Below are 15677 nucleotides of genomic sequence, written 5' to 3' on the forward strand. Positions count from 1 at the left end.
AGGGAGGAGGGAGTGGTGGCGGTTGGGGGTGTGTGATGCTCGTGGATGATCATGGCAAGGAGAGTCAAAAAAATAACCACCCCCGCTTTCTCCTTCCTTCCCCCAAGATGTTGGTCACGAGGACGGAGAGGGAAGGGAGGAACGGGGAGGAGGAAGGAGGAGGGAAGAGTAGAAGAGGGAGGAGGAAACAGTGGCAGCTGGTGGTATGTGGTACTCGTGGATGATTATGGCAAGGAGAGTTAAAAAATTTTTTTAAAAACATCTAACTAAAATTTTAAATTTTAAAAATGCCCAAAAAGATAATTACAATGACAAGTTTTTCACGTACAGTACTAATTTTTGAGAAACACATAATTCATATAGAGATATTGTTCCTGAATTCCTTTCTAATCTATTATTCAAATATACCTGCCAATAATCCCTAATTTAATATGCAAATACATTGCCTTGTGCCCTATTGCTGCAGCATTGGTGACCAAAGGCCAGCACAAATTTTTGTCTCCAAGGTTTGCACGCGTGCTGCCCGGAAATGCCTCAAAAAGACCTTACACGCTCATCTACTTTCTCATCATCAGAGCCTAGTCTCAGATTTTTGGATTTCATTCAATATATCATGTATGAAATGGGAGTTTCCATGCCCACAACGCTCGTCAGCACGAGTACTGGACTGGTTACAAAATTCAGTTCTCTACCATCTACCAAAATGCTTTTACAGCCCCTAAACGAGACAAGGATGAGCCCTACTATACATCTTCTATATTTCCATATATAATAGCAAGGTATCAGGAAGTAAATATCCTACCCAATAATCTAATCTGTACAGCGCTGCTACAAAATCCTCGGTGCTTTTATCAGGTCCGGCTATAGCAAGCAGCACGCCGCATTAAGGGAAGCCCGAGTCTCCGGTCGCCTCTCACATCAAATTTTTTGCTTTCGTGCTGCAAGAAAGAGCTGCAGCTTGACAATGAAGATGATCCCCTATGGATACTACTGCCCAGTCAACAAGTGATTGTAACCACCAGAATTTAGCTCGGACACGGGGAGGTTTTGATCGGCCTCTTGAACCACATTAGGGGAGGCAGTAAATGCGGGTTCAAGATTCTCATTGACACTCTTTGTTGGCCTCTTCAACCTTTTTGGTCTCTGATGATGTACCTCAGTGTTCACCTCGAGGTCATCAAACTCATAGTCCGCTGACGCAGAATTAGGAGGCGATGATCCTTTCACAGACCTAGACTTTGGAGTCTGCTTGTCACTTGTTTTCCTCTGCATGAAGAGTACTTGAGATTTAAAACAGACGCACATATTCTGAGATGCAGCATGGAGCAAATATTTGTTTTAGTGTAGACGATGACTAGTGTGAGTCACATATTCCAAAAGCTAATTGGTATTCAACCTACATCAAAGAAGAGAGAAGCCCGCACAAAGATACATGATGGTAATTAACCAAAAAAGGATCCACTTTGGTTTTTACATTGCAACATGTCCAAATAGTGATCCTTTGCTCTATTTAATTTCGGTAATTTTTTAAAAGGCTTCGACCTCTTCCAATGTACAAAACGTACTCGTCTGCATAGAAGTTCCTTGTCCACATTTCGTATGCCCCGGCTCTTTCCAAACATTTTGGTAATACAATAGTTTGACAGAGAAATTAGTCGCATTTTTTAACAACTTCAAACCACCAAAATACACTTCAAACACATTTAATTTAAAACTTAAGCCATGAAGTGCAATCCCGAACAGAAAATAAAGCTTTAACTAAGTGTAGAACATTATTACATGAACTAGCCCAGGCCCCGATCCAAAGTTGATTTAAAAACATAGTAATGGACACATAATGAACTGGTTAGACTTTTGGACCTATACCACTCAGGTATGGGTGTAGCTAAAAGTAAGAAGACCCGAATCAATCTATCACTCAAGCGTATTTGGGCCTGGCTAAAGGAAAGAAGACCTGAAAAACAATCTATCACTCGAGTATATTAGAGTCCGGCTAAAACCTAAAAGTAAGAACATGCGAACCAAACAATATAGATTTTGTAGCTCTATTGCTAATTATTAATCTCCATGAGATACAATATAATAAAAAAGAAAAGCTAAAGTATCACAACTAACAAAAAAGTTAAATATAAGTTGGAGTTTCACTCAAAAAAAGAAAAATCCCATCTCAAATAGCGAGTAATAAAGAAGAAGCAGAAATAAGAAAACCATGTTTACCTTTTTATTGTTGGAGGTTGCTTTCTCAGGATCAGGAGTGGCACCATACTCATTGCCCTCAGATCCGAGCTCCGTGAACTCTTCCAAAGAGGCATCACCCTCTGCATCAATGCGTATGCCCTTTGTTCCAGCTTTCTTTTTCTGTCTTTCTCTAGCCTGACAAGTGGAACACAGAACAAGTGTTCAACTAACTCTACACATAATTCAAATGCAAAGGAACCTCATGTCTAATAATCAATCAAATCAAGAGCTATGAAAAGCAAATGATGCACAGCTTCACTCAGAATGAACCTGTAATGGGATCTCTTTAAGTTTCTGCTCCAAATGAGGGTCATCAATCAGCAAGGATACAACATCTTCCGGAGCCAAAAGGTCACCTTGCACATGACCACCAGTCATGACAAGCTGCTGCACAGTACTTTTCTGACTAGCTCTCTGTAAAATTTTCTCCTCGACTGTCTCTTTACATATCAACCGATAGACTGTAACCTAGTTGAAACGAATCACTTACACAATAAGAATCTTTAACAAAACATAGAACATGTAAAGCCATGAGAAGTAGAATAAAGGATGAACACTATTACCAATCAATAATACAATTTTTTAAAATATCAATTAATCAAGAAGTTCATTGCGGATGTAAAGAAAATACAAGAAGATTTCAACAAGATTTGAAAATAATAGAAATAGGATGTATCCCGGTAAAATGGAATGTTTAAAAGACTATTTTCCATCTTAAAAAGATCTACATGACTCCATTTGTTAGAAAGCAGATGTAATCAAACTTATGCACACACAACACATAAATGTCATATAAATTAATAGAAAGATTTATTCGAGAAAAAATCTTAACAGTTACATCCAACCACAAACTACACGCAAGTTAACCTTACACGTGCATCAAGTATAAAAGTCGGGTTTTTAAATTTTTTTTTAGCAAGCAAAAAAGCAAAATCTTTTCATATAATGTTCTCAGAAAACAGCTTCCATCAAGATATCACACAGTTGCTCCTCCTTGGTTTTTGGTTGCTGAAACAGTATGTCATGATCAGGAGATCATTTATTTTCCCTGGACAAATGTATAATGGAGAAATAAATGTGACGGGAGACTAACATTCTTAGTCTGACCCAACCGATGAGCTCTATCCATTGCTTGCAGATCCAAGGTTGGATTCCAATCACTCTCATAAAATATCACAGTATCAGCAGCTGTCAAGTTGATACCCAGCCCACCAGCTCTTGTACTCAGCAAAAACACAAAGATATCATTCCTACAATAGGATAGTAAGGTTTTGGTCTCCAATCACAGGGTTTTCACATGAAAGAAGACAGACGAATCTTATGACTTGATTAGCACATACCGATGCTGAAAGTCCCTAACCATGTCTCGTCTGTCCATAATTGTGGAGGAGCCATCAAGCCTTAGATATTTGTACTTCCTATAGTTCATGTAGTCCTGCAAAATTGGTAAAAATCAACACCAAAATTTACACAATCAATGTCCAGTCCCACCTCTAATTCTTTAATAAGCAGATAAAGACTTCTAATAAAGAATGATACAGACTGTCATTTTACTTCTGTAACCTATTTATCAACATGATAATAAAACCTTCACTAGTAAAAAATGGACTTGATGCAACCCTTTGAAAGCCAAAAATTTGATTGGGCAGAGAAAAAGATTAGTAATGCTAATAGAAAAAGCATTCAAAACTAATCCTGTCCAGTAAACAGGCCTACGTAATACAACATTCTACTTTGCGGATATACACTGTTGGCAATATTTATCCTTGCACTTATGACTGCTAGTATTAAGTTCCGTTAGGATTAAGTAAAATGGGTATGACAAACGTGGGCATCCTTTATGAGAACTAACCAATTCAGAGAAAACCCTTTTGGCCCTGATATTTTTGCTAGCCAGAAGTTAAAATCCTTCCTCAAAGGACTGTCAGGAAAAGTTGCAACCCAGAATTGTGTGCTATAAGTCATACACGGTTTCTACAGCGTTCAACTCCTAGGAGGTAACTAGATGAATTGCCTTTTCTTCTTATCTATTTCCTATAAACAACAACAACAACAAACAGGGTTAAATAAAATTACAAGGTGCTGCCAAAAAAAAAAATCTCCTCACTTGAAACAAGTCATAATCTCAAAAATCATCAACTGATATCACGTCAGGTAATGCAGCCCAGAGATCAAGCAAGCAAACCATGCAGAGAGTTCTAGCATCACATGCACAATACAAATCTGAAATATGTGATAATTTGAACAAAAAATAGAATGGAGATTAAATTACCTCAAGGATATTCAACATTTTTGTCATTTGTGCAAAAAGAAGCACACGATGATTTTCAGCACGCAAGCGTTTCAGTAATATATCCAAGGTTTGAAGCTTTCCAGAGTCCTGAGAGATTTAAAAACATAAATGTTAAAGAGATGAAAATAAATTTTACCTGCCCCTTTTTAAAAGGATATTTATATCCTAAAAGAAGTGTGCTAATAGAGAGATTTTGTCATACTGTTAGCATCTTAGCAGGGTCAAAGGGCTGCATTGGTGGACAGGAACCAAAGATCTTGTATGTCAGCTGTAGGGCAGGCTGTGAAACAGGTAGATCAGAATCAATTTCTTCAATCAAAGGGTGAGGAGTATTTGGCTTCCTAGGGCCGTTAGAATCTGATGTGCGTGCAAAACCAACTAACAATCTTTTGACCCATGGATGATGCAGTTCTTCTAGCATTTTGTAAGCAAAATGTCTGTCGGCGCAATGGGCACTTATCTAACAAAAGCAAGGAAGATACACAAAGATGTGTTAGATTGAATTTCAACTCAATGTAATGATAAATTCGACCAATATATAACGTAGCACTTACAGGAGGAGCTCTGGTTCTTGGGATATAAGAGTATGTTGAATGTAAAAGCTTGATATTGGATAGAAGCCGATCCTGATGAGGCATGACTAGAGACTCAAATGGAGCATCCTCAGGACCAGTTGCATGTCTTCTCAGCAGAGTTGTATCTGATTTAGGTGGCAACAATAACATTCGTGTGACTGCTCTTACTTTTTCCCTCCCAATTTGATTGAGTTCAAAATCATCCTCCTCAGTCTCCATAAGCAGGTCTAAGATTCCATCTATAAATTGCCTATCCCATCTCATTATTGAAAACAACAATCTTTCAACAGAAGTACCAGTTGCCAATAGTGACAATTCTGAAGGTGCTAGATCAGCCAAACTGGCAAATCCAAAAGTTCCATTATGTACAAAAGAACCATCAAGGTTCTTATCCATTTGGAGCATAGATCTATATATATTTTCAGGGGCAAATATGTTAAAATATTTCTCAAACAATTCCTTGGTAAAACCTTGACCTAAAGCTGAGAAACATGTGTTAGATTGTCGGACAACTTCCTGGTAGATCAATTTTGGTATCTGAAGAGAATTCAAAAGACAATCTAGTCAGGACTGCACATTAGGAAGGTATGAAAATCTTGAGTACATTAGTGAACAATACAGAAATATAACATGAAAAGAATAATGAACTATACATAAATCTCTCACTAATCATAAATCTCTCTAATGAACTATACATAAAAAAATAATGAACTATACATAAATCTCTCTCTAATCAAATGCAAGAACACCAAGCACAATTAGAGGCATATTTTCAATCAACATTACATAATTTGAGTACACAAAATGCACAACCCTTTCACTGAGAGGACGTTCCTTTAGGAAACAGAAAAAACTAAATTCCTCTCATCTATCTGCGACCTCATCTTTCCTTCTTTCCTTCTCTCTTTCGTTGGGTTTTCATTGTTTTTCTTTATGGGCAAGGGAGAAGGGGAGAATAGAGGAGGGATTCTGGGACAGTAACTTGAAATGGACGATTACCAGCAACAGTTAAAGCATCCAACCCATAACGCAATGAAAATCAGGTGATTCCATGAAAAATACGTAAAATCAGCCTCTAAACCAATGACATGTTAAAATCAGGGTCCAGACTAGGGTCAGTTATCTATCACATTACAGGTTTAGCACCTGTTATTATCTTATAAAGTACAATATATATGTCCACTATCATGACGAACGACTAAAAAAGCATTAAGCCTGTAAGCAACAGTTCTCTAATACAATTAGCTCTAAAAATGCATTAAGCCTGTAAGCAACAGTTCTCTAATACAATTAGCTCACATGGGATTTGAAAAGAAGAATCTAAACCAGGAAAAACAAAAACAAAAAAATAATAATAAAACCAAGTTACTTCATATTTAGTAAATACCTCGTATGTAATTGGATTGCAACCACCAGAATAGTATATGTCCTCCAACTCCCCAAAAGGTGGGGGAAGAAGAGAATTTGGAACATCTCCAAAGTAAAAATACGTACTACCCTCATTTCTCTCAAACAACTCTGGATGGTTGCACACCTGCCATTGTAAAGAAAAGGAGGCCAATTCTCAAAATTCACGAGAGTTACATCAAGTTTAATAAATAAGTTTCAACTAAAAACCCTTAATACAACAAAAAACAACATAGTGCTCCAAGCCAGAACCATATTACCTTTCTTAACTGGATGACGATATTCATCAAGTTCAGAATTTTTTTCTCGTTTAGATGTCCACGACTGCCATCAAACAACTCAGCTAGGGATATCTTATTCTTTATAGCTTGATAAAATGCTTGCTGGCGAGAACTCAATTTACAATGCACAGTTATTTCTGTTTTGCCAGTAAGTTCACTAATCACATCCTTCTTAACCCGCCGTAGCATGAAAGGCTTTAAAATAGCATGCTGTTCACAAAGAACATGACAAGAAGAATAAGAGCCAAAGAAAGATAAACCAAGCAACCACAGATTAATCAAGTCAAAGCAACTCATACACAAAAGCATGTTTACATATTTAAACCAGAAAAGTCCTTAACAAGAAAAAGATTCAATATGCGGGTCATTAAAGCACAATTCCAAAATAAACATAAAAAAGGTTCACTTGAAAATATGATGTCAAGTTTATTTGATTTAGTAGTAGCTTTACATCAATGGCAACATGACAATCAAACAGAATGCAAGAAAAGCTTTGGAGACCATTCACCAACAAGAGTGTTAATCAGGAATGGAAAGCAGAATCACAGTATTGGATAGGACAGAAACTAATGTGGAAAGAGGGCATCTCATTCACACAGTTCAATACTGAAAAAAATAGATGCAATGCATGTGCCTCACAAGACACAGACCCCATTTGGTACAGAGACATATTCCTCATAGACTTGGTAGTTGGAGAAATAAAAGTATAAGCTCTTTAGATTGCTGTTGCATCAATCAGGCTTAGAATGATTTTGCATATGTTTGAACACTCACCAATCTATTAAGCTGATGCTCGTTCAATGTCCCACCATGCTCTGCATGATTTTCTATTCTGGTCATACATGACAAAGATCAATTAAGACAAGATTCTGTTGCTACATAACTTGATTATACAGGCACAGGAAACATGTAAGGAATCATACCCCTTTGAAAACCACTCATTAAATTGTTCATGGCTATCAAACAAGGTTGGCATGATAAAATGAAGGAGAGCCCATAGCTCGGCCATGTTATTTTGAATTGGAGTACCAGTCAAAAGCAGGCGGTTTCTACAATTAAAACTGAGAAGCGTCTTCCATCTTATACTGCCAAGTCAAATATCAACATGATTAGATGAGGTCTTTTTTGGACCCACCCCCCAATCCTGCCAATACTAATATAGCAATAAACAAAACAACCATTAAAATTTGTATATTCGCAATAGAGATAGCAAGGCTATTTGTGAAAATCATTAAAAGCATCAAAGACGGACTATTGCGAATAACAGCTCCTATCTGTTGTCATAGCATACTCAAAATATCAAAGGGCTTTCCCTGCTCTTGCTCTTTTTCTTCCTATGTTTGTATGTCTGTATGTAGAGTACTTTTCAAACCTGTTAGAACTTTTGATTGCCTGAGCCTCATCCAACACCATATATTGCCATTTTACACGTCGGAAGTACTTTTCATCAGAAACTAGGAGTTGATAGCTCGTAATGAGAATGTGAAATCCAGCATCCCTGTTTTAAAATGTCAAGAATCAGTATAAAAAGAGAAAATGGAGATAGTAATCTGCAGGTGTCATATAGCACGAGTTACTTCCAGCTTTGAAACTAGGAGCTTCATGGTCTATGAATGGTGAATGCTTCAGAACATGTGAACCTTTAAGTGTTACTAATGTTTGCCATTTTTGCTTTATGGTTCTCCCTTTTCTGTTAATTGTTATGCCATAGTAGTATGCACTTTCAATGTTTGCTGCCTTGCATACTTTTTTCCATTAAAGTTTTTAAATCAATTGAAATATCTGTTAATTTAGATGTTTGCATGCAAGTGAAAATACTGTTAATTCATATAGTTGCACTCTTATTCACAAAAGTGTGTGGTTCACTTCAAGAAACTATGCATTCCACCCTCTCCTGAAGCCTTGAAGGTTCTTGCACAATTCAGTGGACCATCTGCCAGATCCGATCGTGCTTGATCTTACTCTCTCTTTAACCAATCAGTCTTTTGGTCCTTTATGGCCTAAGCATAAAGCAACTAATCCAGTCTTCAAATGGACATCATTGACAGTAATCTACAATTAGCCATGATCATTCATTCCATTCAGAGTAAGGTTCTACCAACAGTCAGGACTATAGGACTTTCTCTTGAATTCAGAGTTACATGTACCCAAAGAAGTCAATTCTTCATTCAAACATCACTTCTGGATTAAAGATTTCATAAAGGACAAAAGCTATATAAAATAACTATTGTCAATGAAACATTACCGCCGATAAAGCCGCTTTGGATTGATGTTCTTCCTAAGTACCATTCGCTCTTGAAGTCCACCCCAATATGGAAGAGTTTTTAGATCAGGGCAAAAACGTCCAATTTCATCAGCCCAATTATTCAAGACAGAAGCTGGCGCAACAACCAGAAAAGGTCCCCAGATATTCTTTTCCTGTAGAACATGAACAATTTGAGTAAAACATTCCATGTTGACAGATATTAAAAATAAATAAATAAATAATAAATTTAAAAAAAAAAAAAAGGAAAAAGAAAGAGGAAGAAGAATATATCTTACTTCAGCCAAATGAGCCAAGAAAGCCATGGCTTGAATTGTTTTTCCTAAGCCCATCTCATCAGCAAGAATACCGTTTAAACCCTGTGACATATGAGTCAACTTTCTACAACCAAAACCTCAAAATTTGAAGCAATACTACCAAAACTGCAAGAGTTATCTTCTCACCTGCTCATAACAATTTACAAGCCACTGGAGGCCTTTGAGCTGATATTCTTTGAGTGAACCTTTGAACAGCTCTGGTGTGTTCACAGTTGAAGCTACAGGCATTGTTGATCTAAAATAAATTCACAAAGAGAATTTCAGAACTTAACAAAGAGAAGTTTGCGATCAAACAAGATGAAATTTTGTCCTTTTACCTGCCCATATCAGACAGGGTAAGAAATTGGCCCACAAATACACAAAATATAAATCATACAACAGTGCTGAAACTTACGGGTGCAATAAATCTATGTTAGCAGACACCGTATCCGATCCATCTTGCAGAGGTGCATCAATATCAGCGGCTTGCCGCAGCTTCAGACATTCATTGTCGAATGCAAATGTCATCTTTTTTTGCTTTGAAACTGCATCCTGAGCAGCTTTCAGAGCCTCTTTCCTCAGTTCAGCATCTTCAGGGTCCTCTTCTTCATCAAGCTTTGCTTCTGAAGAAGTCAGCATTTCCTGATCATCTGATTCTTCTTCACCAGTAGCCAAGGCCTCAGTTGGTTGTGAAGATGGCTTGTTTTGCATGAAGTGACTGTAAAGTTCAGTTTGTGAAAGCAGAAAATTGAGCCGCTGCTGTTGCCTCTTAGCTTCACGTAGTTCTTGTTCACGTTTTAAAGCTTCTGCAGCTTCTTTTTCCTCCCTTTTCCTAACTTCAGCCTATGGAAAAGAATTTTGGGTCAGAAAACTAAGCCTAAACACTGGTCAAGATATTTTCAGAGAAGTAAGACCTTCAGAGCTACAAAAACTTAACAAAGCATAAAAATATCAACGCTAACAAGTCTACAGGCTTAACATTCTTTAAGGATTTCTTTGATGATAAACATGCTCAGATTTTAAATAAGCTTCTCAATAGCAGTTAAGGCCCTATGTCATCCTAAGATATAGACTGACTATAGCAAAGTGGCTCCAGTAAAAAGACATTAGTATATATACTATCCAACAACCATGCAATTTCAAGGTCAATAAAACTAAATGTGACCGACAAACAACCAGATAACCTCAGAAAGCTACCATGCCTTCTCCTATATCCATTCTCATTCATTTTTAAAGCTTATATTCTCCCCGCTTCTTGCCAATGTAAAGAATAAAAGACCAACTATTACATAAGAAAAGTAAATAAGGAAGCAAAGTACCATCTCCCTGTCAACTCTCTTCCAAAATACAAGCATGTCTCTGGCCAATTTCCGTGTGCGAAGTCCTGCACCCCTCATCAACTTAAGTGACCTGCTAACCTTCATTTTTACCTGAAAAGAAGCAGACCACTGAAACTCAGCAAAGATGACTAACAGTTGTCGATAGAAACAATAAATGCTGAACTGATCTAATCATACCAACTAACCTATTGTCACAAGAAACAGGAGAAAATTACCAAGAAGTTGAGGGAAAATTCTTTCATATGGCTTACCTCTCTTTGACAAACTTCTGCAAATCTCTTAGCATCAGTAATTTGCTTCTTGTGGAAGTTACTAAAATTCCTTTGATGTTTTGGAATGTCTTTCCTTACAATATTCACCCAGTATTTACCAATCCTCTCCTTCTCCTCCTTCTCAATCACCGAAGGATCTTTTGTCACCTTTGGCTTTTTAGGCAGACTACGCTCAATAATCTGAAAACCCACACGTTCAACCGTATAAGAAATACACATAGAAGGCAGGTCGCAGGACTTAAATAAAAATCATTGCCCCCATCCCTTTAGACCACCCCAAACAGGAGAGAAGTTGGATAAGGAGAAAATATAATTTATCACAATTGTATGTCAGCATTCACCTCATAAGTGTCTCCTTTCTCAAGCACTTTAACATAATAAACCTGCAAAACACCACCCTCTGACAGGATAGATCGTCGTATACTTCCAGCAGAGCCTTCAGGAATGGAGGATGCTGCTAATGCAGCATCACTAACTTGCAAGCTGAACTTCTGGGCTGAGGTATTAGCAGGCTGAGCCTGTAATCTGGCCTGTAGAGATTCATAAAGAGGCTTAGGATCACCCATCCCTGCTTGGCTTCTGAGTCCAAATCTCTTCTCAGAAGCCATCATTGCTGCCAAAGATCCCAAATCAAGGGTTCCCTTTAAATAAAATTCCTCAACGCGGATATCTGACACACTTGGCAGGTTTAACGATGCTGCCAACTTTTCATAAGGGAGAGGGATCCTATATGAGATGCCATCTCCAATGTCCAAATAGCCAGGTTCACTAACTAATCTGCATAGATTTTGAATGTTACACGTTTGAGTATTCTCAAATAAGACCTTTGCAATGAATTTAGTCCAAACTGAAAAAGAAGAGGTAAATTAAAACAAATCATCTGTTTGGCAATTTTGTTCAGTTTAGATTAGAGTACAGTGGTTTTCAACAGCTATTCATTTGGTTACTAGGCTTTTAGTCAATCTCTGAAGAGAATAAGCTCAAGGCTACGATCAACTTCAGTTACAGATTTGCTCCCTTTATCATTAATATTGGTTTGGCATCATGTAGACAGAATTCAGATGAATCTGAAACTTAAGGACTTTAACAGATTCAACTTTGCAGGACAAAATTGGTAAAGGTTATGAATGTCAGAGACTCAATACAATTTAGCCACAAAAGGAAAGGAAACTTAAAAGCATTCTAAATCAGAAAGACTTAAGAAAGAAAGCAAACCTATCTGCACCATATTTTGGTGTAAAATCTGATCCGTGAAAATTCCCAAACTTCTGAGAATGATTAACATTCAGAAAATCTGAAGTTGACTCAAATCTATGCAACCCCCCCAGCTGGTGATTCGGCAATTTCTGATTATTCAGTCCTAAACTGCTTTTCACAACCGGGACCGCAGTTCGCATTGATGCAGGACTAGGAGAGGTATTCTTGAGCCTCCTTTTATATTTCTGAATGTGTTCCCCAAGCATAGTTCGATACTGTTCCTCAGATATATGATTACTATAACTTCCGTCCTCGTCGTCACTGCTATACCCACTTCGCCTTTTCTTCTTTAACTCCCTCCGTGACATGACTCCGTTACTGTGCTCCCCCATTGCTCCACCTGTCCATAACCAACGTAAAAATAACATAAAAAAAATATTAAGTTCACACTCCAGCTCTCCAAAACTCAATTGCTAAAGGAACACCTATCCTTAATCAACGTAAAAATAAAAAATAAAAAAAAGAAACAAATTGCTAAAGCAACTACTTTTGGCTGCAATGCAGTATCAAACTATAATTACAAGAAAGAATTTCATAAAACGAGGAACCAAAAGATACAGTTAAAACTGAAAACAACTGGAAAAGCTGCTAGTAAGCTAAACTGCATACCTTGGCTACCTCTGCTCTCATCCTGACTACTACCATTTCCATAATAATCAAAATCATCATCTGGTTGAGGCAGTTTAAAGTTCATCAACGGCTACAACAAAACCCAAAAAAAAATCACAAACAAAATCAAGAAAAAGAAAATCATAACTAACTAGGAAATCAAAAGGACAGCACAGAATTCAAGAAAAACCCAATTCAAGCTACATTAAATCCATATAAATTAAGTGCAACCAACCCAAATTAACCAACCAACAAAATCTACCAAAAAGCACTAAACTTTCCACCAAAAAAAATGAATCCCAGCAGAGAATAATAGAGTAGTTAATTGAAAAAAGCGAAGAGAACCCATTTGAGAAGAGCAAAAACCCACGTAAAATTACCTCAAGATTGAAGAGATTGGAGTATGAGAAGCGCCGATTGGAGTCCATGAGCTATTCTGCTGTAAGAATAAGGGTCGGAGCCCCAGGTTTATGACGAGCATTGGGGCATGAAAAATGAATAAGATATAGTAGTAAAAGTAGCAGTAGAAGAAGATGAGGAGGCTGTGAACTACGTCGTAAAGAGCGAGAACCCTAACCCTAGAGGAGATAGTGGAGAAAGATAAGGGAAAGGGTGGTCTTGGGGAGAGAAAGAAGATGAGAGAAGAAGGGGCGTACGCAGAGGTGGAGAACATTGGTCCGTGCTAACGTGCACCGGGTACGGTGCTATAGGCTAACCTGCGCTACTCTGTGTGTATGTGTGTGTTTGTGTGTGAGAGCTTTTCTTTTCTGTTTCTTGGATGGGTTGAGGAAAGTGATCGGGCTTCGATCAGCTACGGCCGTGACGTGTTGTCAAATGCTACTCCCGTCACATGGGATCATGAGCAAAGGCATAGAGCTGTAGGCATTATCAGATACATTTTAACTAGATCTTGATCATCCGATTCATATCAAAAATTAATCTGATTTGACGATTTAAACCTCTTCTCGATCCAAATACTGTATATTGCAACAGAAATCCTTCCTCTTTTTTTTCCTAATTTTTTGGGTAAGTTTTCCCAATTGACACCTCCTTGTCATAATTTAAAAAAAAAAACTCATTAAAAAGTGGATTAGTTTCAAATCATAAAGGAATCTAATTTTGATGTAGATATAAGATATTAACATGTTATAATTGTTAAAGCAAATAATTAAAATAGAGCCAGTATTTCGATTACCTCCGAGTGTTAATCTAACTTTGTTGAGGGTTTCTAATAATTCCGATTGTTGAAAAAAAAAATAATTAAAATAGAGCCAAGAAATTACTTATATTCATTGTGTTAAAACATAGGAGCATAATTATAATTAATTCTACTTTACACTTTAACCATTCTCATTGAATTTTTTTTTTTCATTGTTTTGTTATGGACACTTCACATTCTAACATACTAAAAGGCTATATACCATTCTACAATATCTCATACTATTCGGATAGAAAAAGATCACATGAAAAAAGTTTTAGAATAATTACTGCAATATATGATTTGTGAAAATCTCATATAAATTTTCTTGTAAATCTGTGATAAACTTCTACACCTGTTGCTTCAGTCAACCACTATTGATTCATTCAAGCATGCTCACAAAATGGAAGACAACTAATGAAGCAATTCAAAAACTCTTTTTAGCATATGACAGGACGAATTTCTTGATAAAAAAAAAAAGGGACCTCCAAAGGTGTTTCTTGGGTGATTTCTGCTATGAAGCTGTTGGAAGTTTGATTGTTGGTAATTTCAAGCACCTTCAATAGCTTCATCCATCCTTTTAGCATATGACTGGATTTATCATTTGAACTTATTGGGATTTAGCTTCATGTACTTTATCCTCACCCGTTTCAAGGGTAGGACAGGAAAGTTTTAAGGCCACAAAAAGCTTTGCAATTATTTTGAGGACCAAATGGCAAGTTGATATGTACCAGTTAGTATTTTGCAATTGACCCTTAATCTTGTGATTGTGCAGACACGGATTCACTTGGAAAGATAGAAATTCTCAAAGCAGACGATGAAAGTTGGAATTGTTTCAAGTAGCACGGAAATTATCCTGCACCTTCTTTTTTTACCATCCAAGTCATCCTCCGGCGAAACCCTCGTACCTTATATTTCAATCCCTCTCATCTTACCGTCTAATACTCCTTTTACCCTGTGATACCTTCATACCTTGTATGTTATGAAAACTCTTTCTAGCAATTTGCATGACCTTTTTTCAAGCACTACTTCTGAACGAGGCGATCAATTAAGGCATCCCATTTTAGCTAAGTTCAGTAATTCAATTATTTGAGTAGTTAGTCACCGACTTTGTTTCTTGTTCTGGCGAAGTGCAAATTGAGTACATAGGGTTTAAGTGGAAATTCCATATAAAGACCATTTCCATCTTCTCACGTTTGGGAGTAACTTTCCCATCCAAAAATGATAAAAACACTTCATAACAAAGCAGAACTTTGTTGGGTTTTTTTTTTTGTAAAAGAAAAAGGTTTTGGTGGATTCAACTCTATTCACCATCACAGATCAAAATATGACTCCAGAATTATAGGTCGCTTACAAAGGTTCTATCAACGCAACTCTTACATTAACAATGGAAATCGAACACACAACCTTTTTGTGAAAAAGTAATCCGTTCTCATCAACTAAACCAATTTGTGTTGACACAGAACTTTGTTGGTGTTAAGAGTGTGTTCCAAAAACTATCGGAATTCAACCTATGCTATTTTGAATGAAATTTCCCAAGAACAGCCTGTACTTCATCTGTTTTTTGAAGAATCCCTGTGCTCTTTTAGGTGAGGTTGTGAAGAGCAAACGGAGACAAAAAGCTTGTGAGAAAGAGAGTAGCAGCCTC

The 15677-nt window shown here is 37.1% G+C and overlaps 1 protein-coding gene across 1 annotated transcript; it reads right to left on the minus strand.

The window, feature by feature from the left end:
* Positions 1-579: 579 nt before the first annotated feature.
* Positions 580-13569, minus strand: LOC113695483 (chromatin-remodeling ATPase INO80). Its single transcript, XM_027214600.2, has 23 exons — positions 13212-13569; positions 12832-12922; positions 12181-12562; positions 11307-11742; positions 10945-11145; positions 10673-10783; positions 9769-10196; positions 9501-9609; positions 9336-9416; positions 9040-9212; positions 8167-8292; positions 7718-7879; positions 7569-7626; positions 6774-7004; positions 6494-6640; positions 5086-5643; positions 4734-4991; positions 4511-4618; positions 3579-3673; positions 3332-3488; positions 2509-2706; positions 2218-2373; positions 580-1266 (listed from the first exon to the last, which is right to left on the minus strand). Exons 1-23 carry the CDS (start codon positions 13257-13259, stop codon positions 988-990), a joined length of 4593 nt encoding a protein of 1530 aa, XP_027070401.1. The 5' UTR covers positions 13260-13569; the 3' UTR covers positions 580-987.
* Positions 13570-15677: the final 2108 nt, after the last annotated feature.

The sequence above is a fragment of the Coffea arabica genome, chromosome 6e (assembly GCF_036785885.1).
Source record: "Coffea arabica cultivar ET-39 chromosome 6e, Coffea Arabica ET-39 HiFi, whole genome shotgun sequence".
NCBI classification, from domain to species: Eukaryota; Viridiplantae; Streptophyta; class Magnoliopsida; order Gentianales; family Rubiaceae; genus Coffea; species Coffea arabica.